Consider the following 26,955-nt stretch of genomic DNA (forward strand, 5'->3'; position numbering starts at 1 on the left):
TTGTATTTCACCTTCCACCAGAAAACAAAAAAAACCATATCTAATATTAACATGTAGGACTTAAAGAAGACACAGAGAATTCAGACTACAAAAGAGCTTATTAAAGGCAATTGTCTTATCCATAAATCTTTACAATTAAGATGTTTAAAGAAGCTTGGTTTAGCCACACCTGTGACTGTCTTGTGCTGGTTTCAAAGTAATTTTTATGTATCTGAACTTTACTAAAATTTAAAAGATTGTTATGTGTGATTACTGGTGCTGAAGTTTTTATAAAAAGGAAACATAAACAAAACCATATGACTCAGCAGAGTAATCAAATAAACCAGAATTTTTTGACTAGCAATAATTACCTACTTACCAAGAATCATTTAATTCATAATTAACTTTTAAAAGTGTTTTTAATGAAAAAAAATTAGAAAATTAATAAATTGTAAAACTTATAAATCACTTGTAAATTTTTCAAATATTTGTCAGAAACTAGCTTCCCGCTCGGCTGTCTTCCCACCACCAGGTCCATGTGTCACTTGCAATGTGCTAGGCTGTCACCAAAGCCCCCAGGTCTATTTTTAATTCTGCCAGAAATTTCCCATGAGACCCCAAGAAATCTCTCTGCAGCACAGTCCCTTCTTGGAGGCAATGCCCACCTCACCGCAGTGTTACAAGGCATAATTAAATGACTGTCTGACATCACTTTCATTCTCTTTTCTTCTTGTTCAAAAGGGGGAACAACACCACATGTAAGAGGAAATGAGCAATACATAAATGTTGAGGCAACAGCATACGAAACAAATCACAAAAATCCCACAAAAGATGTTGAAGAATTGAATTCACAATCTGAAAATATGAAATTAAACAAATAGTAAAGCTCCTTCTTTTTCCCCCCTTATTGTGCATGATCATCAAACATCTGGAGACTTTGCACACATGCCTTGCTTCTTTCCAACAGCTGGGCATAATGGAGGAGAATAAAATTCAGTCTGAATTATGCTGCTTTCATGAATGTTAGTCAGACACCTGGTATCTGAGCCTATGCAACATCCATTATAATTTACCACGCTCTGCAATAAATAAATAAACGGCTTTTTCCTTATTCCTTTTTTCTCTATTCCCACATGATGTCTGATAAAATGGTTAAACCACCTCAAACAGTCTCCTTCAAAAATTATTTTTTCTCAACTTCAGTTGTGGGATGAACTTCCTTTTTCCTTTTCACTTCTTCTTTGCCTCAAAAGACTCTCCACGTGGTTTAGCTTACACAACCTCGTTACATTTAGCAATGATGCCCAATATTTCATTAATCAGGATAAGAAGTCAAAACTAAGTCACCCAAAGAGAAACTAACCATATACGTTCAAGATATATATCATGAATCCAGCACTTACATTATTGTTTCAAAGGAAGAGAACTCTAAAACATTTTAAGGAGAAACTTTATCTGAACACATGATAAGCTTCCTAATCTTTCGAATTAGCTCTAGAAAAGAATATCTATTGCCTCCTGGTAGATTCATCTGGTTCATATTGTTTGATATTTGCCTTGGCTTTGCATCAAGTGCAAATGCATATATCTGAATACAAAGACACTGCCTTTGTCAAAGGCAATCCATACTCTGTAGGAGCAGTGAAAGGATAAATCAAAGGGATTTTCTCCTTTAAAAGATGTATCCAAAGCTTGCCATCTAATGGAAATCAGGCAGTGCTGGAATATGTGATTCAAAAAGCCTTTGAAACCAGGGATCAAGTCAGCATGGTGAGCAAAACTGTCTTTTACTCCTTGGGCATCAACTCACCTACTGCTGGCTGTCCTCTGCTCAGCCAAAATACGTCCACAAACTGTGCACACAGACCAAATGTACAACATAGTCCTTGATGCTCCCGTTAAGTGTGAAAGCGTCCGTGCCAAAGGGACCTCACTTCACAATTGGCTTACCGCCTTCTAACTGCAGCCATTTCATGCAATTTTTAAAAGACCTTATTTTTAGCAATACATTTCAATCTAGAGATTTCAGTAACAAATCCTCATTAGTGTCACTTAAGATCACATCACTGCTATTGAAGGAATGAGGGAAGCCAGTGAGCCCAGTCTTCACAGGGCTGCGTGTCCTGATGCTGATGTGCAGGAGAGTCCCAAGTTTAAGGAGAATACCCACCAAACAAATTGTGAGTGTTCCTGTTGCCATGAGAAATGTCTTGGCATCCCTGAGCCCTGCTGTCTCTTCTGGCTGCTCTGCTTAGTGCCTTCTCTCTCCTCCCCAACACCCCCACACATCTCGCTCTGGGGCAAGACAGAGGCTGCACGATAATATCAGATGACCCTGGCAGTATCTCAGGAGCACTTCCAGCAGTAATTTAACCCTGACTTGCCATAGGGGATTCATCTCATTGAAAGCTACGCACACATTCACTTTCTCTTTCATCGGTATTTTCCTGTTTCTTTCTCCTTTTTCAAAGAAAGCATGCAGTGGGAGAAGGAGAAGAGAGGAAAGCAAACCCATGGATGAGTCACTGTGAAGAAGCGCACACAGTATTTATCCTTCTTTTGAAGAGGACACAGTTATGAATACACCATAAAGGGAAAAAATATGCCTGAGAGAAAGGGTTCTGATTAAACACAAGGAAGAAAAAATACTTCATCAGTGATTTCCAGAACGTCTGAAGGGGGGGGAGGACTTAGCAATGCTATAACATGGCAGAAGAGCAAACAAGAAGTGGGAGTAGAAATGACAGTTGCTAGTGGAAGCTCATCTACAAATTTCATGCTTAAGCAAAAGCTTTACTTTAATGAAGGTTTTAAATGACGGCCACTTACTTATCATCTTAATTAAAGTCTTAAGTTTATTTATTTTTTTAGAGAGTATGTAGTGGGGGTTAATTTAAAAGAAATGCACAGAGGATGCTCGCTAATTGTTGTTGAAGAAAGAGCAGACTTTGCAGGCCTTTAAAACGACAACATCCCTGAGAAACCAAACTGGAATTAAATAAGGCCTGGATAAACAAGCTTCTCACCGGCCTTGCACAAAACCTATAAAAGTCAGAATTGCAGCTGGACAGAGCAGTGTCTTTTGAAGCTTTGCAGCAACATTCCTAAATCAAATAATCAAATCTGTAGTTCAAAGCTGTTCACACAGGGAGTGTTCAGTTTCAGAAGTGGATGACATCACCCACTGTTCAGATTTACAAAGAAACTGCAAAAACTGAATCATTCAACCACTGGTATCCCAGGATGAGGCAGACACTTGCATCTATAGTATTTCCTCATGACCATATGAAAACCTATTTAAAAAAAATGAAAAACCTGTCAGAGGACACAGATATTGAAGGAAATGTAACGAACAAAGAGCTAAATTAAAGTAGTGGTTGCTAAAAGCACTAGTAGAGTTTAAAGTAATGAAGGACAGAGAAAATCTTAGGCTCCTTGTGTTTTTAATGATAACCTCAGAGAAGGTACATTCTGAAAAGCATTCCACCTCTAACAATTTTATCCTTTAAACAATAAGCACCAGATCCAGCATGAAATACGAATGTCTAAAATTATTCATCATAATACCAATTATTGAACACCATAAGGGGAATACTCCATATCAGCAGCTCTTTGGAAAAGCTAATAAAATTCAGTAGAAGACATAAAGAAGACATAAATAACAGCTTGTTTTTACAAAAAATAATGCAAATTATACAATGTACATTCAGCAAATTGACAAGTTTCATATTTTCTCAAGGGCTATCACAGTTTCTGTTTTAAATTTGTTTAAAATCAACAGAAAGGGGTTACCACGTGATGTGGGTAAATACACTAGTCCTCGGAGCTATTATTTTTGCTGCTACTGTTGTCAGAAGCCTTCTTAATTTTTATTTTTTTTAAAAGGAAGAGGGGGGAGGAAGAGAGTGTACTGATTTTGTAGAGCCTTAAGAGTCCCAGTCAAACATTAACACTATTTTCTTCAATTTGTTTGCCTTCCTGCTTGCCTTGATTGCTTTCTCCCTTCATTACACCCACACTGCCTGACCTCTTCTTGCTCCTGTTCTCTATACTCCCTAAATTACCCACCCATATGCACCACATTAAAACATGTTATCATCTTCTCTTCCCATTACATCCATCAGAATTGTCAACTTAGCAAATTTACTGTGAGGGTCAAATAACTAATATTTCTCTGCATGTCGCAGCTTATAGATTCATGCTATTAAGAGAGATGATCAACTTTCAGCACAAAAAGTTTACAATGCACCCATTTGCTGAGAAACAAACGAAAATCCTAAAAGCCAGAAAGTCTGGAGCCAATAAAGAGATCATTAACTTTACTATTTTTTAGATCTTGTAATTGTTACAAGCCTGCTTCATGATCCTTCCATGAAGAGGACTGACATGACTGACCCATATTTAGGGCTGTTCCTCTCCTACAGCACAGGTGCATTCCTTATCCTGCCTCATCACCCTGCTCTTTGGAGACAGGGGTCATCTTCATTTTTCTGTGCTCTTGATTTATGATCAGTGTGTTTAAGTGCTATAATGATTCAAATAATATATAAAAAGCATTAGACAACTCATGGTCACTGCCTTCCCTTCGGAGGAGGTGGGGAATTGCCGAGCACACCTCCCCACTGCTGAAAGCAGCCTGGTATTCACAGCCTCCGTGCTACCGCACTCCAGGATCAGGCTGAAGCACTGTCTCCCTTTCTACAAGGACACGGCCCATCACACACTCTCCAAGCAGGCACAAGAGCATACACTGAGGAGAGGACAAGAGAAGGAAGGATCCCAAAACTTGGATCCAAGCCTATTCTGCACTATTCTGACTCTCTAAAGAAGTTAAAACTGCACATCAAACACTCTCTTCTGCAGAAGGACTAGAACTGCTGCCATCCCAGTCCCTTGCAGTGAAAAGACTCTATTCTAAAGTTTTTGCAGATGCAGTATGCATTGCCCCAGAGGAAAAGCACATCTAATAAAAATGAGATAAAAGTGCATTGATAAAGCCTATGATGCAGCTGTCTCAGCATCAACCTGCAGGACCCCATGATACAGCTGGTATTTTTTGATTATTGCAATTGTTGGCCACAACCTCAAGGGTATGAGCCTTACTGAGATGGAGAGGGCTGTTGGAAAGGGATCTGCTTTGGACCCATTAGTGACAACAGGCAGCTGCAAACCCACAAGATTCTGAAACAGGCTGCAAGGAAAGGAGTGTGTAGACAGCCACTGAGTAGAAATAAAGGATACCACACACTAAATTTAGATATGAAGCCTTTTAAAAACTACTAGAGGTGTTTACTGAATGACAGGCAGCTCCCTTTCCTTAAGTGACACCCAGATCTAAGCAACGCTGCTCTGTCTCTTCCTAGAAAGCACAGGTTGACTTCCAAGCCTGCATGATGCTAAACGCAAAAGAATCTCTTAGCAGACTTGCCCATCACCAGAGAAATGAGCACATGGTCCAATACAAACCGAAAGAAAGCAGTCTACTCGGAAAGCACAAACTAATTTTGATTCTGAACACATCATTAACAAAGCAATAAAAACTAGTGTCTTTTCTTCTTTTTCCCTTTGTGCAGTATTAATGCTTCAAAGTTAATGATGGTCCAGTATAGAACAGGGAACCATGTAGCAGATATCCAAGGACAACATTTGGTGACAGCAAAAGGAACTCAACCTCTTGCAAACAGACACTGCACTGTTTTGCAGCTTGTTCTCTATGATATATTATTCTCATCTTATCCTAGTTCCAGGGAAGATGTTTACTATCTAGCAAGTGCAATCACAAGTACTTGTTACACAACACTGATTTTTGGGCTGTTCTAGTGTATACACTACTATAGTTGAGGGTTTTTTCTAGTTCTGGGAAGGCTGACACGGCCTTTTCCAATCAAAGGGTGTTATCCTCTTCCTACAGGAGGGCAGAATTTGTTCCTGGGTTTACAAAAGCTCTAAGTGTAGCCTGGCAGGATTACTAGCAAGGATTATGCAAGGCACTGTTAAAGAACTACTCCAGAAAAAAAAAAGGGGGGGAGTGGGTGGGAAAGAGGAAAAAAACCCAACAGGTCAGCAGGCAAAAATCCCTTCTCACAATGTCAGGCTGATCTGCAGCAAAGTCTTATGCGTAGATTTTTTTATATAATCTTAAGAGGAAAAGAGGGAATATTTGTGGTTTTGGCTTCCCTTTTGTAATCCCTCCAAATTTCTTCTTTAAAAAAAAAATTCTTTGAGGTTAATATATAACAGAAAACAGTACATAAAAGGTTCCGTTTCAGGAGGAGGGACGGTGCATGGTTTCTATGTCAGGCCAAATTCAGATCCCATTACTCACATTAGCAAGCGGTTACACAAAAGACCCCAGTTACTTCAGTGGAATTAATCACAGGGTAAGGTTCCACTCAAACTCAATGCCCAGTAAAATTTGCCTCTAAATTACTTACAGTTAATATTTTAGAAATCCTAGATAATCTGTATAAATACACACCATGTCCATAAAACACAAGCTGTAACAGTCAAAGTTCATTGTACCTTTACATAAAAATGTATATTCTGTTTCCTGAGAATCTTATGTTTAGCTATCATTGCAATACTATATGAAAAGTTTGAGAACATAATCTTCATGCAATTAGAGATAATAATCTAAAAATCTAAATATTTTCTTGCATTACTAGCAATGAGATATCTGAATGAAGTCATTGTAGAATGACAGAATCTTACTTGACTTAACAGTTTTGAAACTCCTTTAGCATGTTCAAAATCTGGTCTTCCAAGTACAGCAGGCTCCTTATTCATCTCTCCCCTTCCTTTCTTGTACTTAGCCTTAAAAAAAAAATGGATATGAATCACTATTAAGTTGCTTACTTTTGTTTTATCAAGAGAAATGTAAGCATTAAAGCTAGTAAAAAAAGTTTAATTTAGTGATCTGCATTGATACTACTATTATAATCAGCGCCAAAAAAAAAGCCCTTCTCAGGCTTCAGCTCCTTAACAACATAGTATTTCTTTATTGTAAAACACAATGCATAGCATTCAGAAAATTCAACTTTAACGAAATCCATAGCTTAAGCCTGAGAAATATTGTGCTCCCAATCAAGGCAGAATGAGTTACAGTGGCTCAGCATTTCTTACAGCAGGGTCTGCAGTTTACACAAGATTATTTGTAGCAGCTGAAAACAGTGTTGAAACAAAGCTAGGCTGAGGGGGGAGGTTCTGAAACATAAGGTCAAATTCCACCCTCAGCTTTACCACTGCAATCTTGCTGGATATGTCAGTGGGGCTGCATTGGCGTAATAGAATGGAATTAGTCCCACAAGGCTGATGTTACATGATCTTTCCAGCTGAACTCCCTCCCATGCAAATTTCTGCAATTTTTTTTTTACACAATGCATTAGAAAACAGCACAGATGAATCGACAATAGGTGCTTTGCGGTATCACAAACTAAATTACCCATTGCCTGAAATAGGCTTCTTGCATTACTCAGGCACTGTGAATCAGCAAGGACATAACAAGAGACCCAGAAATAAAATTCCCAAAGCCACTCTAACTTCAAGGAATTTGAACAGCAGTTAGTAAATTTAGGTGTCGAACACAAGACTTAGCAGAAGTTCTTGGTATTCAGAAAATTATGAGTATTCAAAAGGCAAATCTCAGGTCTCTTGTATCTGTCTCTCCATAGGTGCCTAGTCAGTCTCACGCTGAAATGTTAGCAGTTACTTAAAATCTTGGTTCATAGCTTTTAATACATATATTGTTTGACTTGTGTACAATAAAATATTAAACTAGATCACAGATTGCTGCTTCTCAAACTGCTCCTTGACCTATCCATTAGCAGACGTCACAGTGGGAGGGCAAAGAATTTGAGAGGGGAGTTCAGGGAGAAGAGCCCCCATGCAAGAAGCAGCGTGTTTGCACAGCTCTCAGAAGGACAGCGGGGAATTGCGTTTCTCTCTTGTTGCTGGCAGAGACAGGAGGAGGAAGGGGAGTCTTGGGATGTGAACTGTTCTTGTACTGAGATGAAAAAAAGGCTTGATAGGTCTTCTGAAGTGCAGTATAGCATACAAGCATATGACTTATTTTGAGAATGGTTATGATGAATGAAGCTGAAACAAACCCAACTTCAATAGGCTTAACAATCAACGACCAGTAATTGTGAATGTCACACTGTCAACATCAAAATAAAAGAAACCCATAAGCTTGTAACATACCAGGCAAGGGTGGCTTTTTTGGTTGGGTTTTGTTTGTTGTTTTTTTTTAAAATCAAGCTTCCGTATCAGACTTGGGGCTGCAGGTTTTCTGATCTTGATCATGACATTTGTGAATTTCAGTAGCATTCTAAACAACCTTGACTAAAATTGTAATAAATAAAATAAAGCGTCTAAAAATACAAATAGAGTAACAGGAGAACATACATCACTTATTATCTTTGTTATCTCAGTTGCCATCTTTATGTCTGGTCTGTTCAGCACTTCAGTATACCTATGAGTATCTTGCACATCCTTCTTATAGGATACCTGCCAAATAAAAAACATTTTGTTTAACATAAACAAACAAAAACGTCTGAAGTTTACAAATAAGCTCTGAATGACCTATCAACTCAGTCATCAAACTCTGCCTACTTTACTCCAACACTGTCCTGCTTGACAGGGATAATTTAGTAAGATCCACACACAGGTTAACAGGACAAGGAAGAAATTCAGAAGCATAAAATACAGTGTTAAAATGAAAAACTGCTTTGCTGAGAAGCATAGTAGAAAACTAAAGTGATGCAAAGATGCAAATACTAGGTTTTATCATTAAATTTCAGAGGACTTCTAAGAGTACAGCATTTTTCTCTGTGCTGTACCTTTTTTAATATAAACTAACCCCCTTACGATATTGAGCACTGCAGCCTAGAGGACTGCAGCTACACTGAACAGAAACTGTAATTCTACTACAGCAAACCTCTTTTTCAGTAATGGGCAGCGGGCGTGTAGCTGGTGTGTAAATCAGTGACACAACTCCACCTCAGCATCCCCCACTGCCCGCAACTCCACTTATCTGCTCCTTCACACAGTCATGGGAACAAGGCAGCTGAGTGTTCAAGCATGTGGAGTACAAGACAATCTTTCTGTTTGTGAGAAAGCCGCTGTTATAATGAACGGGCTCACAAAACTTTGCCTAGAAGGCTAAACCACACGTAGAAGAGTCCAAACATTCTCCATTTAGCAAAGCAATCACAGGAACAGCAGAGACCTCAGGGACATCACAGAGATCAGAGACTAAAGTTATCCTTCTTCTTCTTCAGGGCCTGTAGTTTTCCTCTCCCTTGCTGTAGCACATGTGCCAATCTAAGCCAGTTTTCAAGAGCTGTCTTACTGAATTATTCTGAATGATTAAGAAAATCTTCCCTGGTATTCAAAAGTGTCTGACAAATTAAAGTTTCAAGCAGAAGTTAAAGAGCATAAAATAAAATCTACAGGAAATAGAAAGTATCACAATAATTCCTTCTGTACTAGACAGACTTTCAGATTTTCTTCTGTTGTTTAACAAAGTGAATCAGTCTCTCAAAATAATATTTCAACATCAAGAAAGTCCTCAGCTTCAAGCTTCAGTTATAACCTCCGCACCTAGCTCCTATTTTCAATGTAAAGTTTCACTCTGGCTCCAATGTAACGAACCCATAAACTGCAGAATTCAACAATAAATATAATATGTATAAATGTTATTGTAAAAAGAAAAGAAAAAAATACTTTCTGGCAAATATTCTACAGGCAACAGGAAAGCAATTTTGAGTCCATATGGCATCAGCTAAGTAGACAAGCTAAATAGGCTTTACTGTTGGCTGCTTGCCCACAGATCTTATAATTTTTGACCTACAATGAGTGACACCCAAGTGTAATCACTGAATAAATAAATAAATAAATAGCTAGGTAAGTAAATAAATAAATAAGTAAGAATTAATATAGCTCAAAGTATCACCTACCAAGAAAACAGAAACCAGCTCCTACAGCTTGTTTGAACCACTGGAAGTTTTGCTTTGGTGAGGTTTAGATTTCCTCTGTACTTTTAAGAAACTAGATATACAGACAAGCATTTGCAATTCAGGGCTTTACATGAATTTACTTAATTATACGCTGTTCATCCTAATGACCACATGAGGTGAGGTGAAAACCACAAAGGCAGCAGAAACAGGTTTCTGAATAGCACCCTATCATCCATGTAAATTGCAAATTAAAGGCCAGCATATGTGCTCAAAATAGAAATTAGGAATGGAGTGAATTTAACAACAGAGAATCAAGAATAGTGGTGATAAAGTTGAGGAAATGTGGTCACTTATTGCTCCCAAATGACATGATCATATAGTACATGAAATAATGGATTGTGGTTAATTTCAGGGGGAAAGGGAGGCGGGGGGAATAAGACAGTGACAGTCCTTTATATTTCACCATTTCCAATTATATTAGATGCAAGGCCAATTGCTATAGCTTTCCCTGAGTGAATTATTATTCTTCCTGCACCTAAACCAGTATACCTATTACTTATGTCTGAGGGAAAGTCATCTAGCATTTTACAAATGTCTGCAATATATATTTGCTCCATTCTGCAGCTTGTCATACTCCGGTGAGAATAAAAATGTTATGCAGCAGAACAGTAGTTTGTCAGAGGTAGGCCAAAGAAAGAAAAAATACGTTTCCCATTTCCTGAATAACCTCAATCCCTGGATGCTGACCCTTTCCCATTGGGACAGTGTGCTGGCCTCTATTACACAGCTGCTATTCTGTTCCACCTAGTGATTTTTTTTTTTATAGTGCTATGTTAGAACAGTAAAACCAGAGCCATTCCAAGAGAGCAGGGGAACAGATGTAGAGAGGGCAAAGCAACCAGCCTGGTGTGTGCACCCATGGGCACCACAAAGATCAAAAGTGGAGAAGCCTCTGAGAGGGGAGAAGAGAAAACAAAGTCTGGTCAAGCAACAAAAGAAACAGCAAAAGCACCCAAGGAAGGGGCCATTTTTTATCCTGAGCTGGTTCGGTCCCTAACCAAGAGACTTAAACACTGACTGGAACCTCCAGGCATTACATGATGCCCTTACTCCATCTTCACTTTAAAGGGTTGCTCAGGCTCTACCTAAAAACATCACCAAAGGCTCAAGAATTGCTCAGTTTTAGGAGGACCACAGGTCTACAAATCACCTACTCATTCTGGCCTTTGCATAGGAAAAGGTAACCAACATACTGACAACTTAAAAGCAGCAGTGAAAGACCTAAACGGTTTGTTAAACAACAAACCAGCAGGAAATACCAACAAGAAAGAAGCAGGGACAAAAAAGAGAAAAGAAAATTGTACGATCTCTAGTTTTGAAGTTGCAAATAAAAAATCACAAATACTCACTAAATCTAAAGTAGTTTTCTACTCCAATTTGAAATTACAATAAAAAGTAGTTACATTGAAAGTTTTTAAAAAATAACAATAATCTAAACCAAAGCTATTTCTCATTTTTAATCCCAGATACGATTAAACACTGCGAAATGTCAGTAGTTTTTGCAACACATGGAAAATTCAGGGCTTACTCATAATTAGTGGGCTAATTTTATTAGGGCCAAACCTCCAGCTCTTATAGAAAAGCGTAAGGTCCACCGAGGATAAACATGCCGGTCTATTTATTTCAACTGAGGGTCCTGAAGATGCTTCACCTATCATGATGAGACCAGTGCACTGGAATGCAGTACAGTGCTGCAAAGTTATCAGATTTCTAACAATGCCGCAAAACACCTCAGGTTGTCAATCAAGAAATGGAAACTTCTGCTACATGGTGGCTCAAGCACATCTGGGTGTGAAGGACTGCGAACTTTTGTCTTCTCCCCTATTCCAAACCCAAAATCATTCCAGGCTATAGGTAATAAATTATTGAAATATGTACAAGTAGCTATGACCAAATCTTGCACTCTTGAGATGCACACTGAGAAGTCAGCAAGGAGCTGGCACACATATCTGCAAGAGAATTTGTCTCTTACCTACTGTTCGTCCCTGCTTAGTATTTTCTAAGAGCTGCAACTCCACTAACTAAAGGCCTGTCAGCTGTGTCTCTGCCCCCTCTTCTCTCATCTGCACTTTGGGGTCCATCAACACTAAGAATATGACTAGCTGGTGACAATCATCATTGGCAACAGCTTTTCTGATCCCCACTCAAATGGTGTTGAAAACTGTTTCCCAGCTCATGTAGAAGAGACAAACACATTTCTGGCCCATTACAGATTGATGCAGTCATCCTTTCCCGTAATAGGCTTGAAAATTGATTGGTCCCAATTACATCAGGAGTAAACACATCATTTTCAGCACCAGTTGGAAGTGGTCCAGGGGGACCTGCTGTTGACAAGCATTGTCAGCAGAAAGTTAGTCAGTGAAAGGTGATTTTTCTAATGCAGATGCTGAACAGAGAGCCAGGAGAAGCTTGACTTTAGCACAATTTGCATCAAAACAAACATCAACATTTAGGTATGTTATAGATGGTGTTTAAGCTCATCAAGTTTAAGATCTGCTGATTTGGTCTTATCGGAAAGAATGTAAAGTTTTTTGTGTGGCAGTTGTGATTGCACAATATCCTGAACGTGAAAAAAACCCTTACTTCTAAGACAATATAGATTTCTGAAATATTCAGATTTAGATGGTCAGTGAAACATTATAAATTACCACTACTTACATCATATGGACTACAAAGTACATATACATATAGCAAAAGTTTGCCCAACTGTCAACTAACATTTTTAAAGTGGCACTGTTTCATATACAGCCATAACAGAAAAGATATTAGGGTTCCAAGCTCCCTTTTAAATGTCCACAAATTAATCTATTGCAGTTTCCTTATTTGTAAAATCAGAATACCACTTTCTTATCTCATAGAAGGCAATGCTGTAAGAAGAATCAGTAATTTGAACCAAGCAGAATATATAAATTGCTGCACAAATATTTAATGTTGTTTTGCTGTTCGTAAATCCCAGGGACCATGGAACAGATAAAAATGTGATCCAAATCTTTGAGAACCTTCATCAACTGCTACGTGCAGCTTCTACAAAGCACAACGTAACACATGTTTTCTTTACTTTAGAAACTTCATTGTCACATCATTTCACTGGCCAATTACTTTCTTCTCCATTCTCGGCCACTCATAAGGCAAATCATTATTTTGTGACCTAGCGGTTTTTTAAGGGTCACCACCTAATTTTAGTCCCAAATTTGGAAACTTTCAGATGAACCAAATGACATCAGCCAAGCACAGACATACAGAATGCTGATGGTGATTACTTCACTTTTTACTTTTTTCAAAAATCCATTTGTGTGCCAAAGTCACATCATTAACATTCACTTCACAAAACACAAACACAATTTATAGAGAATAATAATCTGTTTCAGAAAAAACATGCTTTCCTTCAAGAATTATGAGGTATTTAAATTATTTTTCAGGTAAATTCCCTATCATTAAAAAAGTCACTTTTGGTTTTTTGAGAGCAATTTTCTCTAGTCAAAGTATGAAGAAGAGAAAAATGTTTTTCTTACACATGATCACAATGTGCAGGACATTTTACAGTATTTCCCTGTTATGCAGCTTCAGCCCATCCTTATAGACCATGTTAATGATATTCAAAGTGGTGTGAAGGCCTACAGCACGACAGTTTCAAAATGTCAGCACAAATGTATTGTACGTTGAACACAGTCCTATTTTTTAAAGGAAATTGCACATTTCACAGATTTGAGTATAAATGTCAGCCTTATTTTAAGGCTGAGTAAATAGTCTTAAACACATCCTAATCCTCTTAGACGCAAACCCTGCATGCAAAGGTTGAATTGAGTTGGCAGAGCATTGTAGGTAAACACACACTCTACTCCCATAGGTATACTGTACTGAGGGGTGGATAAAAGAGCTTTATCCGTCTATTCCCCCAGTAGTTTCCCTCCTTTTTCCCTGCATTTTCAAAGCTGTGATTCCACAAATAGCCTGAAGTAGTTTGGAAAGACAACTGCTCCATATTTGGGATGCTTGCTATTCCACACTCTGACTCACAGATGAAAACCCATACAGCTCTTAATTAAACTTGTACTTAAAAAACAAGAAGTGTGCAGCTATTCACCATGGTGCCCAAACAATTACCTGCAGGAGCTGTGTAACTGCACTGAACAGTAACTGCACTTACATAACTTGCTCCTTTATGTGTGATAAAGATATATCCTCATTGCACTGCAGCTTCCCATGAGCAACCAGAAAGAATCTGTTCTTAAACAGATGAAACTAACTGGCTAGAACTTTCTGTTGGATACAGAATGCTTGTTTGCCTTTTTGAAGTTTACTCAGGCTGAAAATAATTTCCTTCGTATTTTTTTCCTTATTTTTAATGTGCTATTAAAAGTTCTCATTTATCAAAATATCCTTCCCTCACATGTTTGCCTTAATTTCTGGAGGTTTTTTGCTTGCTTTAAGGGTGAAAAAGATGAAACAACTGAATTCCATTTACTCTCATACCATTACCCTGCTCTCCTTAACTGTTACTAGGTGATGTACAGCCGTAAAAGGGGTTTCATGCTAGCCTACTAATCCTTAGACCATTATGAATATGATTAAAAATCTTGTCTCATATTCCTCCTGGTCTCACCACTTTCTCTGACAGAGATTCTTCCCAGCATTATTTCCCTCCCCAGCAGTTCACCATCATTGCTACTGCTAGTTAAAAAAAAAAAAATCTCTTGCTTATGGGCAGAGAAGCTCCTATTCCCAGCTCCTACCCTCTGTCAATCTGACATCCTGATACTTCCAACAGCAGAGACGGCTGAAGTTTAACAGGAAGAGGGAATTCTGCACTCAAGGCAGGTTGCAAATTACTGCTGGGAGTTCCAAAGCAGGTATTTCCCAGCAGAAAAGAAAAGAAAAAAAAAAAAGTTATTCTTCAGACATAATGCTTCCCTGAAGTTTTCCAGCAGCCTTTTAATCAGTGGCCAGCTGTCAAGATTCTGCACACATGGACATACATCTAACACTGACATTTAGTTTTCAGCCTACATAATCTAAGAGTGCTTGTTACACTATCAGTAGGGAAGATAGGATAAATTTAAGATAATTCAAAATGAACACTCAAACTTCATTTTCTACACCGTTAGCAGCAAATAATTATCCCGTTTATCTGAGAAACAAGTTATAAAATTACATACTTGCCTGACTTGACTTGGTCACCAAAGAAGAATGGAAATGGATCGTAACTTTAAAGTACTTACATGTCAGCTGTTCCTACTGGTTTTGTGTACTCTTTAAAACGACTTCACTATTTTAGCCAATATTCTCCTAAACTTTACTTTTCTCGTAAGCTTTTACAAAACTTAAAACTAACATGCACTTTTCTTCAAAGTTGTGTTTGTATCATTCAAGATGCTGACGTTGGCAGCATTTCTGCCACCAGCAATGGCACACAGAGGTAACATAAGCTAGCTTAACCATGAAATCAAAACCTGACTTGGCACTAATAATAATGTAAATACTATTATTAGGCTTTTATATTGTGATAACATAAAGAACTCAAAGAAGTCAGGAAGCAGCTGTAATAACTAAGCAAGTGAACAAACAAATAAATAAATAAAGCTTCCAACTTTAAAAATATTGCTAAAAATCTACAAGAACAACACAATGGTCAATGGCATAAACTAATGTTAGGCATCAAAATGAACTCCATGACTCAGATTCTGTACAATAGGTCATAAACAGTTCTTTGAAACAAATTTGATATATATTCATGAAGATAGGAACAAAGTTATCCACATACATAACAGTGCACAAGAGCAGAGCAGAAACATCCCCCCATTCCCTCCTGAAGAACTATCCAAGTGTTGACAGTGTAAGACACTGAATCCATGCTGGTATTCATGTAAATGAAGAGCTTTATACACTTCTAAAGTACAAACAGGTAGACATAATTTCAGAGAATCTGTGTGTGCGTTTTTATTTCCAAGTGCTAGCATTTAAGAATTACTACTAATGAACAGCAATAACTGCTTTCCACTGCAGTTTAGAATAAAAGACATGTACCATTACTTGTAGCATATTTTACACACACATCATGTCCCAAATTACTAGAGAACAAATAATGTAAAAACCACCAAGCAATGAAATATGAAAATATTCCAAGCCCGACTCATTTCAGCTAGCTATAATAGATGTATCTACCCAAACCAAGGAAACTCATTTCAGACGGGTGAGTACTTACATCACTCTGGTATTTACTGACTTCCATGGCATGCTTAATATCTGGAGGCTCCTTCATATGTGCATAATCTGAAGTTCCTTTCTCAGCATCATGTTTTTGTTTATAGAGAACCTAAAAAAAGCAACATTATACTTTTGTGACCTCAGCAGAGCAGGTATAATAATATTGTCTGGGTTAAACCTAGTGTTGTAGTTTGCTGTATCCAGGAAGAAATGTAATAAATAATTAAACTCCTTAATGGAATCAGAACCCTGAAATGAGAGCAGCTTCTACCCGAAGCAGAGACATATGAGGCACAGTCAACAGAGAGATTTCTCTGTGCCTGTTACTGCAACAGAAGTACGAGTAGATGGGGAAGAAGAGAAAACCAAAACAGAAAGAGAAAACCGAAACAGAAAATTAACCTTAATGTGAGAAGACAGCACACAGAAAAGCATGAGCAAAAGCTCTTTTTTGCCTTTTTTTTCTCAAAATACTCTTGATTTTATCAGCAAAGTAACTATTCCAGGTTTCTTCTTTTTTTTCTGTTTTCAGGAAAAAAAAAGAAACAAAGGAAGGAAAAAAAAGGACAAGAAATATTTTTGTGCCTTCAGACACATTTCTTTATGCACAAACAGGTCTACATGAAATGCTCATAACCCAAACATCTATTTCTTTCACTGTTAGGAAATTACTAGCAACACATTTTGACGAGCCCCTAGATTCAGAAAGAAAAATATTTACATTCAATTGTCAACATAGTCAAGGAAAATGGAATTGGATTGTGAGTTTATAAACAAATTTATTTTTATAATAGAAATTGAGCTCAATGTTGGGCATTCATCCAGCTTTCACTGTGCTGTGTTACACATACACATACACACACTCACACACTAAAACTGCTGAAAAGCTGATGTGGCACTTATCCTTGTCAGAAGCTTTTAGGCTTACATTAAGAAAATTCACCAGGTTTTGATGCCTGAAGAAGCAGCAAGCATCAAGAAAATTCATTTTCTAATAGCTCTCAGGAGTAAGCATTAAAATAATCCCCAAGAAAACAGCAAATTCTAAATAAGATTGAAAGCCGATCAGGAGGAGAAGGATTTGAAACTAAAATCCTTGATAGCAATAAAAGAATACTGTGAAAGTTTTCAGATGGGAACTCTCAACGGTGGTGATTCAGCCTCTTTTAGGACAGGATACTAGAACTGTGAGAAAATGTTCTATCTGTGTTTAAGGGAGCAAGACTGCATCTGAGTCACAGATCGGGGCGCCCAAGGCAATATGTTAATATCTGCTCTAACTATCTCAGATTACAAAATGATATACAGGCTGAGAGATTAAGATAAAAAGGCTTGGGGTTTTTGCACTGCTACTATAAAAATGAAAGTAACAAATTAGGAAAAACTAAAAAAGTGTCATCTCCTTATACAGTGTAAATCCAACATGTTCAGGCCTCTGCAAAAAACCCCAACTTGAAACAAAAAAATGTGCATAACCTAACTACAGTGACTACATCCTGCAGCTGGAAAAGTAAATAATCTCTAAGATTGGAGCATCACCAACAAAAAAATCCCCTGCAAAAGTGTAATTACTATATAAACATATGCCCCACAAATTGTTTTGTTACTTCTCCTGCTTCACATTGACACTTCTAAGATGTTCCCCAGTTAATACCATTCTGAACAGCAGACCTGTACAGTCACCTACCAATTTACAGATTATGTTATTATATTGCCACTTTCCTGGTTCAACATCTATATTTTTCTGTTGGCGAATGGCTATGCAACCAAGACATCAAGAAACAAAAGTACATCAATTCCCAATGTGAGAAAACTAACGGAAATTACCATGGAGCTTCCGCTACCTTGGGAAAATATGACTGTTTCTTTAGCTTAGTGTAGGACTATTTGATTTGCTCTTTGATAGCTGTGTTCTCCCTACCTTTTCACATTATTCTTATTAACCTATTTAAGTAACCTTGAAGCAATCACAGGCTAGGAAGAGCTCAATAGCCATCCAGTTTAGTTTTGGACAGTTCAGTACAGAACTATACCCAGATCTGTAAATCAGTTCCAAGGAACATAAAAAAAAAGGTTCATGAACATTATTTCATCAAAAGTTTTAGAACAACTATTTTACACATTAGCACGTGCACACTTATTTCTCATTTCATATTATTTTTCAAGTTTTAGCTAAACAGCATTTTCTTTATCAAACCTATATATGAAAATACTCTATAGAAAGATCAAGTATTATAGGTCAGTGACGTAACCTTTACTCTGTAGTGGCACCATTTATTAGCTCAAGAAATATAAGGCAATTATTTAAGTAGGTATGACTTCAGATCAAACTAATTTGTAAGTACTCATTTTTTATTTTTCTTATCTCTCTTGTACACCAGTGTGTCAACAGGGAGTTGCATTAAGGAAGGCTTTGTGTGCTCTTTTAACTTAACTCTGACCAACCCTCTGTTTTGGAATACTTCAAACACTATTAAATTTTCATTTTCGTATTTCCCTTTTCAGTCAGTAAGCTGAGCTCTGACCTTAAAATCCACAGTGTAGGATTTTGTAAGAGGAAACATTCAAGAACACAGTAAATGCTATTTTAATCTCTAGACGGAGAATCAGATTATCCAATATATTTGTGTAAAACAAAACTAGAGAAGTCCAAGAGACCAGTACCTGCTACCACAAAAAAGAGGAAATCTTGAACATGAGATGTGATACCATAAAAAATCATTAATTACATAAAACAGTCTGATACTGTGCAATATGATTGTAAATGACACAGTAAACCACAAGAAAAATAGTTTCAAAGTGGAAAGTATCAAAGGGAAAAAATTTATATGAAAGTAAAAGGATTCTTGCCACAAGTAAGGAAAATTCTGAAACTTTCTCTGGAAGTTGGAAATATTGCTTAACATCCACTTGGCTCGTCAACTTTAAAAACAAACAGAAAATACTGTTGAACCCTGACATATAGTTACTATTTGAGATATTGTCCTGTGCAAAGGAGAAAATTAAATTGCCTTCAGTTTGCTTTAGATTACTCCTTTCAGATAAGAAGAAAAACAGCGCAATCTCTTCTTATGGCAGAAATAAAGTGATGAAGAAAGTGATGAAACACATACTTTTTTCCAACAGTGTTTCCCCCTCAAGCAATTTTGAATACCTTTATCATTGTTTGTGACATCTTATTAAAAAAAATGTTCTGCGTAAGAAAGAATTCAGTACACTGGTCTTCAGACAAGAAAAAGACTTGGCACAAAGCTAGCAATGATCAGAAATGTTCCTTCAGAAAGAATTTCCACAGGAAAACTGCAATTTTTTCCAGAAAATGTTTCCATTTCCTGCTAGGAAAATCAAAATGAGGGCTCCCTGCCTAGACAGCTCTCAGCAACTTTATTTCTCACTACTGAGAACTGGGAAATTGGTGAGAGCTTTGTAGGCTGGCAAGGAGGGAACAATTAAGTGATGGAGGGAAGGACTTCTGCTCTCTCTCCTGTTCTCTTTGCTATGACAAAAAAAGCAAAAGGGAGGAAAATCTGGCTGCTCACCCCCAAGAAAATTTTTTAGAAGGCAGCAGTCAAATTTTAAGTGTAGAGGAAAAAATGAAATTGATAAAAGCCACTCATATATGTGCTATAAAACTTCTTCTTCATTCTCCTGAAACATTTTTTTCCCCATAAACAGTGTCATGATTTTTTTGTGAAAATTTTTGATGGATTTCCTTCTCCATGGGTACTTATTTCCATCTTCATGCCAGTTCTACATACATGATAAAGGAACAAGCATGGGCTTTATGCAAAAACCAGCAGAGGTGGTCTCACTTTAGATCTTCCTGTGTATCTTGAATAGGAAATAGAGAATAAAGCAATACAGCCGATATGTGGATAAAGCTCCACGACTGAGAACCACATTTGTCAGGGTGTTGTACTCTCCATTATGGCTAAATCCTATCAATGCTGACACTGTATGTCTTGAATCTTACAGAACGAGGTCCTGGCTGTGCTGAAGTCAGTGACAATTGCCCTATCAGTTAAAGCACGCAAAAGTGATGGGTGGTGCTATGGCAGTCTGTTTGCACTGGAGAGGACAGCAGCTGTAGGTAGGGAATAACTTCTTGTGAGAAAAAGGAAATTTTCCCTAGTTGTCTCCAAGTTCCTAAATCACGAGTGTGATCTGAAACGGTGTATAAAATTAATAAACTGGGTTAGATCTAGGTAGGCTGAAAACGGAGCCGCTGGGCAGCAGCAGTGCAGCCGCATCATTTCAGAATCCAACATTAACTCACGGGAGAGCCCATTTGCCCAGGATACACCCTGTGTAAGATCACCTGGCAGAGGCACAACAGCCTCAGCAGTCCAGTGCCAGTGGGCACTAGCAGGGAGAGCCCGCGGTTCTCTTTCTTCCACACCACGACCCCCAAGTCCCAACACACCTGCCTGGCAGATGAGGCCACAGATCCTGCCAAGAACATGGCAGCCCAGAGCAACAAAACACCTGCTTGATCCAGCTATTAAAAGCATTCAAGCTCAGCCTTGCATTCAAGAAGCAGAAAAGGGAGTCAAAGATGTAAGTTTGTTCTAATGCGTCTGGGAAGGAGGACATGTATTTTCCTCCTCTCAGGCAATCAGCACCTATTTGAAATCACCTTACTGTAACTGAGAAACAGACTGCAGTTCTGTGCCTGCAACTGCCTTTTTACAGGGGGGTTGGCACAACGGCCAGCCAGTGCTCTTCTCTCCTCCTACGGCATATCCACGGTCTCCCCTTGCGGAAGTGGTAACCTGTAAATTCACAATCCCAGCTAGACAGATGCAGCAGAAATCGCTTCTGCCATATCCTGACCCAGTTGAAATGTGAAATCCTTGTATTAGCTACTTGGGTATCACAGTGATAGGCACAATATGGATTAGATTTGAATACTGTAGAGAAGATTTTCCAGTAGAAAATCCCCTAGGATCTCTCTCAAAGTAGCATTAAATTCAGGTCCACTGCAACAGTAACCACAAGTTCGAAAAATGTGTCAGTGTATCTTTAAGTTTTATGGTAGATTACGATTTATAATGCACCTATTCCTAAGGGGATGGTATGAATTTTACAGGAAAAGTTTCTGCTTAAATATAACTCATCCTTTATGCATATTTTTTTCTTTATGACTGTTGGATGATTGAAGAAAACCTTCAAAAAATACCAGATGAAAATGTCAGTCTTTCCCTTAAAAGGGTTTTTCTGATGAATCAAATGGTTTCATTTCTAGTCTCAGCTATTTATCTTTTCTGCCACATCTCCATTGTTAATTAACCTCATTTGCGTAAACTAATGTAGAATGTACTCATTTGGAACAAATCCAGGAGTAAATTTGTGGCAAACTAGTTATCTAATGTTTTATAAATCAAGCTAATGGTTTAAAAATGTTATACAAGTTTAATTCCCAATTTATTTCTACTGTAATTCTTCTAATCACTCACTTCACAATGAAATGTCACATTAATGACATTTCAGCTACTATGCGGCTTTAACTTGAGTGTATATATGTTTCATTTCAAACTAAAAAAGCCAAAATATACTTTATATTATTATATTTGCTTAATATATCCTTAACACAATTGTTTTCAATCAAAACATTTCTCCACAAGCTGTCCTGAGATTTCAGTGATTTCTTTTGTTCTGAATATTTCCCTTGTTTGAAAAAAAAAAATCACTGCATTAGAAGAATGCATACTGAGATACAATCATTATATGGATATAGGAACATGTTTACTTCACAGACTGACTGTATTAAATTATATAAAGTTAATATCTTCAAGAGAGCAAAGGTATAACAAAAATAATGTGGAAATGCTAGGTGGACAGAAACCTAAGACCATCTATCAGCTATAATTCTCATGAGTAACAATGAAAATCTGTAACTTCATTCATATTACACATACTTAACACTCACAATTCCACTGAGACCAATGGAAGTGAAGGGTCACCTGCCTACATTAAAGGCATTACATTTTAAAGGCCCTGGAGGCAACTGAGCTTGAATTTAGAATTTTACTGGTTGTTTGCACGTTTTACACTACGTTCAACATAATTTATTTCATATTTTTAGTACTATAAAATTTCTTGTGAGTGGTATAGTATGCAGGCAATCAGAAATACGTTTACTGCTACCAGTAAGTGCCTTTAAAAGTCATTATTTTATTTTTTCCCTTCAGAATCAAACATTTTATAAAGCTAATACAACATTCAAATTGAAACAGTTGTTATAGAAGATTCATCTGTTCTTTAAATGCAGTGCAATGTCACTGGATTCAATAATTCTTTATTTCATTCATGGATTTCTAATTGATTTCATCGGATTGATGAATGCACTAGAAATTTTTAAATCTGTATTTAATAAACATAACAAGTAAGATCATCAACATTTTAAAAGCGAGCAGTTTTTGAAGTTAAGTTATGGTGATAAACTCTGGGTGATAAATCACACAAATAAATCAAGCGGGCAATCAAGTATCCATTCAGATGTATTGTTCAGATTGGTCATATTCTGTTACACAATTCATCTAAAATAATTTTTGTGATTCTAAAATCGTACCTTGCTCTGAAGTTGTGTCAATTCTTTTGCAAAAACACTGTCAATTGTGGCTGGCATCTGCTGATAAAGAGAATTGGAAAGGTCTTTCTTAGCAGCTCCTTTATACTTCACCTAGTATAGAGCAGAGGGAAGGAAAGATGGGAAGGAAAAGGTGACATACAATACTAAAATTAGGATACAGAAATCATATTACCTATTCTTTTTTCTACTAAATGAAATGGTATAGACTGTTGGAACTGGAAAGAAATCTAATGCTGTCATAAACTTTCAAGTAAAAACAGATCTTTACACAATAACTTCAAAATACTTTAGGTGGATGCGTCTAATTCACAAAGCAAGGCAAAACATCTCCTAATTAAATAATTCAATAATTTTGGAGAAAGTATAAAATAAGGCAAGGCAGTTATTTTTATATTATTTTTTAAATCATCTCCAAACCCAAAAATTAGCTCTTTTCTTTCCATTTCCCCAAGTTTTGCACAACAAGAGCAATGAGAGACCACCAAAAATATTTTACCAGTTAATAAGTAATAGCAATTAAATGTAACTGGAAAGGACAAGCATATTGAAAGATAGCATATCTGCCGTAAGTTCTACTTAAACTTTCCATATTACAGACTCATTTTAAAATTATTTTTATTTATCCCGTGTTCAATACTTAGCAATTCCTCACAAATGGGTTTTATGAGACTGGCCAGAATAATGGTTCAAAATCTGTGAGGTTTTTGCTTCAGATCAAAATTTTACAAGTTCATAAAGCAATAACATCAAGTATTGCTGCAAAAGTAAGCATAAATTTCAAAGATATCTTAAATGATATTGCCTAATGTCATTAATTCACCACTCAATATACAGCTTTTAATTAGAGACTATATATTACATGTATCAGTAATTTGCTGTAACATTTGTTGCTGTTTCCGAAAAGAGAGGGCTCTTTTTCACTGCAGCAGGCATGCTGTTAAGAATTTCAGTGTTCAAGTTTTGCAAAAACAGGTTATGGGACACTAGAGGTCAGTAATTTACAAGATAAACCATCGATCACACCATTGGCTTCAGGTAATGCTGCAATAAGCAGAGTGCTCAACAGTGTGATAACATAGAAAATAGGGGGTTTAGAATTTTGAAATATGTTTATAGCTCTAAATATTTGACTAATGATTTGCAACTTACCTTTGGAATCAGACAGATGGTTTTGATAAATACTCTTTTTTCTATATTGTGGTTTTGTAGCCTACAATAGTCTGTCTCTTAGAAAGTAAAATTACCTTGGGACATGCCACTCTCTCTTAAAAAAATACAAAGATAAATTTAACACAAATATTCATCCGATGCATTTACACTGAATGCAGTTGCACAGCAAACAGATGGATATCAGAAAGAGAACATAGAATATATATAATGTAACTTCAGGCAGAGATATTAGGATGTTTTTTATCATAATCCTAAATGTAGCACAAAAAAATGAGACACCAAGAATTTCAGTCTTCAGTGACAGAAAAATCACTCAGAACCATCAGTTCCTTTACAAAAGCAACTCTGTCAGGTAAAAGCTTCTGCTGCTGTTCTCACCTGTGGGACATAATCAGAGACGCGATCCTATGACACCTTATGCCTGGGACATGAAGAGCTGGTAAATTCTGCTCTGGTGTTTTGGAAGCAGCCATTCATTCTCTGCCAATACAGCCGTATGTGTGTGTGCATGTGTCTGTGAGTGCAGACACCTAAAACTCTGCCAGTGCATGCATACACACGCATGCAAGTGCTCTGGCGTCCTGCAGATGGCATTCACCCGAAGTCTTCTCCATCCCTTTGCTGAAGGAGGCCAGGGGCGACCACGGGGGTTTCCTTGTCTCCTTGGGTTTGATACCAGACTGTGAATTCTCCACAGCAGTGAAACTATGCACAGGTATGATTCGCAAACCTCATCAGTGCAGAATAAGCAACAATAAATCTTTTTCCTCAGTTTATTCATCCATAAAACAGTATATAGCTAGGACTGCCTCAGAATCATTAATAAAATATCTGGGAATCTCAAAATAAAAGTGTTGCATAACTCCAAATTATTCTTACTCGTATATAAAGTACACACTAACTACAGCACTTTGAATTACTTCAGTTTCAAACAGAATTGTTACTTTAAATAAGCCATGCTTCCTCTGCTAAAACCCACTATATTCAATTGAGAGAGCTTTTAGGAAGGATAAGAAACAAAGAGAATTCTTCAGTCTTAGAGATCTTACCTCAGAAATAAAAGCACCGAGACTTTTCACATGTTTTAGCTGCGGGGTGTCGGGTACAAATATGCACTTGCCTTTAGATTTTTTAAACTCTTCTTTATAGTGTATCTACAAAGAGGAGAAAAAAGAAGTTTAATTGTTCTTTTTTTAAAATGCAGAAAAATAAACATTGGCTATTTTTATTTCATTATTTTAATTTTATTTTATTTATGGGTATTATGCTGGGTGGTTTGCAAATATCTCAGGCTAGATCAAGTTAACCCATTAAGGGAAATACACACACACAGTACCAGAGCTACGTGACAATCGCAGAACTCTTTAATAATAAAGATGAAATTATATGATTTTTCTCTGTATCTACAGCACATTTTCACTGCTGTTGTAAATGTTCTAGTATCTCTAAAGAAAGGAGAATCAAATAATTGATATCCTCGATCCTTGATCTCAAAGATAAAATTACTTAACTTCTAACACAGTTAGAGCGAGAACAGAATTTGTATAACATAACCAAATGCCCTTACACAAATCCAAGAGTTACACAAATAAGTTCAGAAGGCCATTGCCAAATCACTGGCTACAAAGCACCCCAACAGTCATGACATGCAAATAATCACAGAATTTCTGTAAGACCAAAAAAACTTTAAATTTAGCCATTTTTTAAATCATGTGTATGCACAAAGGAAACCATTTTTGAAGAAAAAGACATATTTGGAAAAAATACAACAAAAAAACCCTACAAGTTTTTGTTCTGTTTTGTTTTTTTCAGACAACCAAAGGCAAACAACACACATTCCTGTTGATATAGTCAGATTTGCTGTTTGTATTAGTGAGACAGCAAGAAAAATAAAAATCTATGGACATAGTGAATGTGTAGGGACCTTTATTATGTGAGAACTGCATGAAGAAAGATGGTGAATTATGATCAGATGGACTAAAGTTTTAAATACAGACACTTTACATTGATAGCCTTATATTTTTTTTAGTGACGTTTCTTTCTTTGTACATAAAATAGTTTAGTTCAATGTAAATTGAATTATTTAGTATTAGGCTTTCATGGTTATTATCTGCTACCATTTCTCTAACCTCATTTTCACATTCTGCACAACAGCAGCTTGCATTTATGCACTCTAGACTTGCTGACAAGCAGTGACAGAGGCAATATGATCTGAATCTGAGTATTATAGAAATATGCAGTCTTAATTTCCCCTTTCTCTGAATCCTTAATGGATATCACAAGTTCTAGCCTATGCTGCTCTACAGGGACTTGGAAAATTCATGAGAAGCATGACAGCTTACACAGAATCAGCACCTTTTTGTCCACTGAAAAAATCATGAAATCACCACATGGTTTGGGTTGGAAGGGATCTTAAAGACCATCTAGTTCCAATCCTCTTGCTACTGGCAGGGACGCCTCCCACCAGACTTGCTCAAAGCCTCGTCCAACCAGACCTTGAACACTTCCAAGGATGGGGCTACAGACTAGATAATACCAAAATTAATCTCAAACTGATGACTACATAATCTTCCCACAGTATATAATTTTGGTTACTAATGAGCTCATCCACATTTAAACTACTGAAGGTATCTACAGCTCATTAACCAAATCACGTTGCCTGCCTTTGTGGATTACAAGTCCATTCCAAATAAAAACTGTTTAATGAATCAGTGGTGTAAAATTACTCTGTGTCATGATTTTATTCAAGGACTGACAAATCCAGTGGTTCATGTAACCTGTGCATGACACCGTACTCCTGGATAGGCACAGAGCAATACACAAGAAAGGCAGTTTTATGGCAAACGTGAGTGGGTACTTACTGTTCAACCTGCACACACGGACGCACATACTTGCAAGCATGTGTACATACATGCATATGAACAGCTTAAAAAAAGGCTTCACAGAATTATTTTCATTCACAGTGATATGGCTGAGAAGGGACAAGAGAAAGAT

The 26,955-nt window shown here is 37.2% G+C and overlaps 1 protein-coding gene across 1 annotated transcript in view; it reads right to left on the bottom strand.

Annotated features, from left to right (window-relative positions):
• The window catches only part of NEBL (nebulette), a 91,632-nt gene that overhangs the window by 59,889 nt on the left and 4,788 nt on the right, over window positions 1–26,955 (bottom strand). The window contains exons 3-7 of the mRNA XM_009870844.1: window positions 25,011–25,115; window positions 22,771–22,881; window positions 16,198–16,308; window positions 8,383–8,484; window positions 6,637–6,792 (exon numbers count right to left, since the gene is read on the bottom strand). Coding sequence (XP_009869146.1) covers window positions 6,637–6,792; window positions 8,383–8,484; window positions 16,198–16,308; window positions 22,771–22,881; window positions 25,011–25,115 — 585 coding nt within the window. The remainder of the gene's footprint in view (window positions 1–6,636; window positions 6,793–8,382; window positions 8,485–16,197; window positions 16,309–22,770; window positions 22,882–25,010; window positions 25,116–26,955) is intronic.

The sequence above is a fragment of the Apaloderma vittatum genome, unplaced genomic scaffold, assembly GCF_000703405.1.
Source record: "Apaloderma vittatum isolate BGI_N311 unplaced genomic scaffold, ASM70340v1 scaffold7296, whole genome shotgun sequence".
In the NCBI taxonomy this organism is placed as follows: Eukaryota; Metazoa; Chordata; class Aves; order Trogoniformes; family Trogonidae; genus Apaloderma; species Apaloderma vittatum.